Raw genomic sequence first — 2,783 nt, 5'->3', positions numbered from 1 at the left:
TATATAAAATATTATCTATAGAAACATAAATATTATAAATATAAATAAAAATAAATGTAATTATAGATAAATATATAACTATAAAGAGATATAAATAGATATAAATAGATATAAAAATATTTGTTATAAATAAAATCCCAGCGGGGCCTCCCGAGCCGGAGGAATTCGGGATGAAATGCGCGCCTGGCCTAAAAATAACCCGGGATTCAGGCATTTGTTTTCCTTTTCCATATAAAATGGAAAAAAATCCAGCTTTAATTGGATTTTCACTAGGCCCCTTTGCTCCTGGGTTGGGGATGTGAAATTCCGGATTGCCTGGGAAAACCCTGGCTGTGGATGGCGCTGGAGCTTCCCTGGTTCCTTGATCCTGCTTCGGGATATTCACATTTTAGGGAATCCAATTCCCATCCAAGAGCCTGCCCTGATTCCCACAGAAGGAATCAAAACCCCAAAATTTTCATCCCAAAAATAAACCGGGATTCGAACTAAAACCTGCGGAGATTTTGCTGATCCGGGATTTGGTTTTTGTTTAAATTCCTGGGGTGGTTTATTTGGGAATTGGTTTGGCTGCTGGAAGGGATCCTGGCCCCAAATCCCACTGCCACCGTTCCCAACAATTTACAAGGATTTCTGGGATGGTTTCGTTCCTTTTTCCGGGGTTAACCCTTCGTGGGGTGTGGAGTCGCTGTGTGGGATGGGGTTTGGGATGGGGAATTGGGGATTTGGGGTTTTGGGATGGGGAACTGGGGATTTGGGATTGGGAATTGAGGATTTGAAGTTTTGCGGTGGAGAATTGGGGATTTGGAATTTTGGGACAGGGAATTGGGGAATTGGGGATTTGGGGATTTGGGATGGGGAACTGGGGATTTGGGATCGGGAATTGAGGATTTGGGGTTCGGGGGATTTGGGATGGGGATTTGGGGCTCTGGGATGGGGAACTGGGGATTTGAAGCTTTGGGATGAGGAACTGGAGCTTTGGGATGGGGATTTTCCAGAAGGGAGATGGGGGAAGCAGGGTTCCGTGGTGCAGGGAACAAACCGCTCCCAAATCCTGCTGATTTCTCCCTCTTTTCCTCTTTTTCCCCGCTCCAGATCGGATAAAACCCTCCAGGACATTGTGTACAAGCTGGTCCCGGGGCTTTTCAAAGGTGCAGCTGATGGATGGGGAGAATTCGGGAGTTTTGGGGTGGTTTTAACTCGCTCCCACCCCCCTGAAACCTTTTCCCTGGATTTCCCATTCCCACGGGGACAGGAGGACACACGGACACGGTGCCCATCCCGTGCTTTGGGAAAAACCGGGAGCAGGAGCCGTGGATTTGCTCCCTGAGCTCCTCGGGACGGGGGAAAAGTGCGGGGTTTGAGGTGTGGGAAGAGCTGAGCCCCCAAAAAAACCTCTGGATTGGCCGCCGCTCCGGGATTTATGGAACTGCTCCTGCTGGAGCTCCCACGGGAATTCCCTGGGCATTCCGGGGTGTCCCCCGTCCCCCCTTTGGGGTGTCCCCCTGAGCCGTCACCTCCCCCGGCTGTGACACTGTCCCCCCTCACGTCCCTGTCGCTGTCCCCGCAGATGAGATGAAGAGACGGCGCGACTTCTACGCCGCGTACCCGGTGGCCGAGGGTGAGTGTCACAGTGTCACTGTCAGTGTCACAGTGTCACTGTCAGTGTCACAGGGTCAGTGTCACAGTGTCAGTGTCACAATGTCAGTGTCACAGTGTCAGTGTCACAGGGTCAATGTCACAGTGTCACTGTCAGTGTCAGTGTCAGTGTCACAATGTCACTGTCAGTGTCACAGGGTCACAGTGTCACAGGGTCAGTGTCACAGGGTCAGTTTCACAAGGTCACAGTGTCACAGTGTCAGCGTTACAATGTCACTGTCAGTGTCACCGGGTCAGTGTCACAATGTCACAGGGTGAGTGTCACAGGGTCAGTGTCAGTGTCAGTGTCACCGGGTCAGTGTCACAATGTCACTGTCAGTGTCACTGGGTCAGTGTCAGTGTCACAATGTCACAGGGTCAGTGTCAGTGTCACCGTGTCAGTGTTACAGTGTCACCATGTCACAGTGTCACGGTCAATGTCACAGTGTCACCATGTCAGTGTCAGTGTCACAAGGTCACAGTGTCACAATGTCACAGTATCACAGTGTCACTGTGTCAATGCCAGTGTCACAGTGTCAGAATCACAATGTCCCAATGTCCCAATGTCCCGGTGTCCCAGTGTCAGTGTCACCCTGTCGCAGTGCCACAGGGTCAGTGTCACAGTGTCATAGTGTCACCGTGTCACAGTGTCAGTGTCACAGTGTCACAATATCATTGTCACAGTGTCTGTCCCAGTATCACAGTGTCAGTGTCACAGTGTCACCATGTCACAGTGTCAGTGTCACAATGTCCCAGTGTCACAATGTCATTGTCCCAGTGTCACTGTCCCAGTGTCCCAGTGTCAGTGTCACAGTGTCAGTGTCACCGTGTCACCGTGTCACAGTGTCACAATGTCATTGTCCCAGTGTCACTGTCCCAGTGTCCCAGTGTCAGTGTCCCAGGGTCAGTGTCACCGTGTCACCGTGTCACAGTGTCACTGTCCCAGTGTCCCAGGGTCAGTGTCACTGTCCCGGTGTCCCAGTGTCAGTGTCACAATGTCCCAGCACCACACCCCAGGTCCCCTCCCTGGCTGTCCCACCCTGGCCCATCCTGTCCCTCTCTCCTGCAGTTCCGAACGGCTCCGGGGAGGAGCGCGGGGAGGTGTTGGAGCAGGAGCAGGAGCAGGAGCAGGAGCAGGAGCAGGAGCA

At 52.0% G+C, this 2,783-nt stretch overlaps 1 protein-coding gene across 1 annotated transcript in view; it reads left to right on the top strand.

The window, feature by feature from the left end:
* The window catches only part of PCGF2 (polycomb group ring finger 2), a gene marked incomplete at its 3' end in the record, with an annotated part of 15,112 nt that overhangs the window by 9,528 nt on the left and 2,801 nt on the right, over window positions 1–2,783 (top strand). Inside the window, exons 3-5 of the mRNA XM_017744309.1 lie at window positions 1,093–1,148; window positions 1,568–1,618; window positions 2,705–2,774. Of these exons, the coding sequence (XP_017599798.1) occupies window positions 1,093–1,148; window positions 1,568–1,618; window positions 2,705–2,774 (177 nt within the window). The remainder of the gene's footprint in view (window positions 1–1,092; window positions 1,149–1,567; window positions 1,619–2,704; window positions 2,775–2,783) is intronic.

Source organism: Corvus brachyrhynchos, unplaced genomic scaffold, assembly GCF_000691975.1.
Source record: "Corvus brachyrhynchos isolate BGI_N302 unplaced genomic scaffold, ASM69197v1 scaffold30, whole genome shotgun sequence".
NCBI lineage: Eukaryota > Metazoa > Chordata > Aves > Passeriformes > Corvidae > Corvus > Corvus brachyrhynchos.
This window is presented reverse-complemented; position numbering and strand designations above follow the sequence as displayed.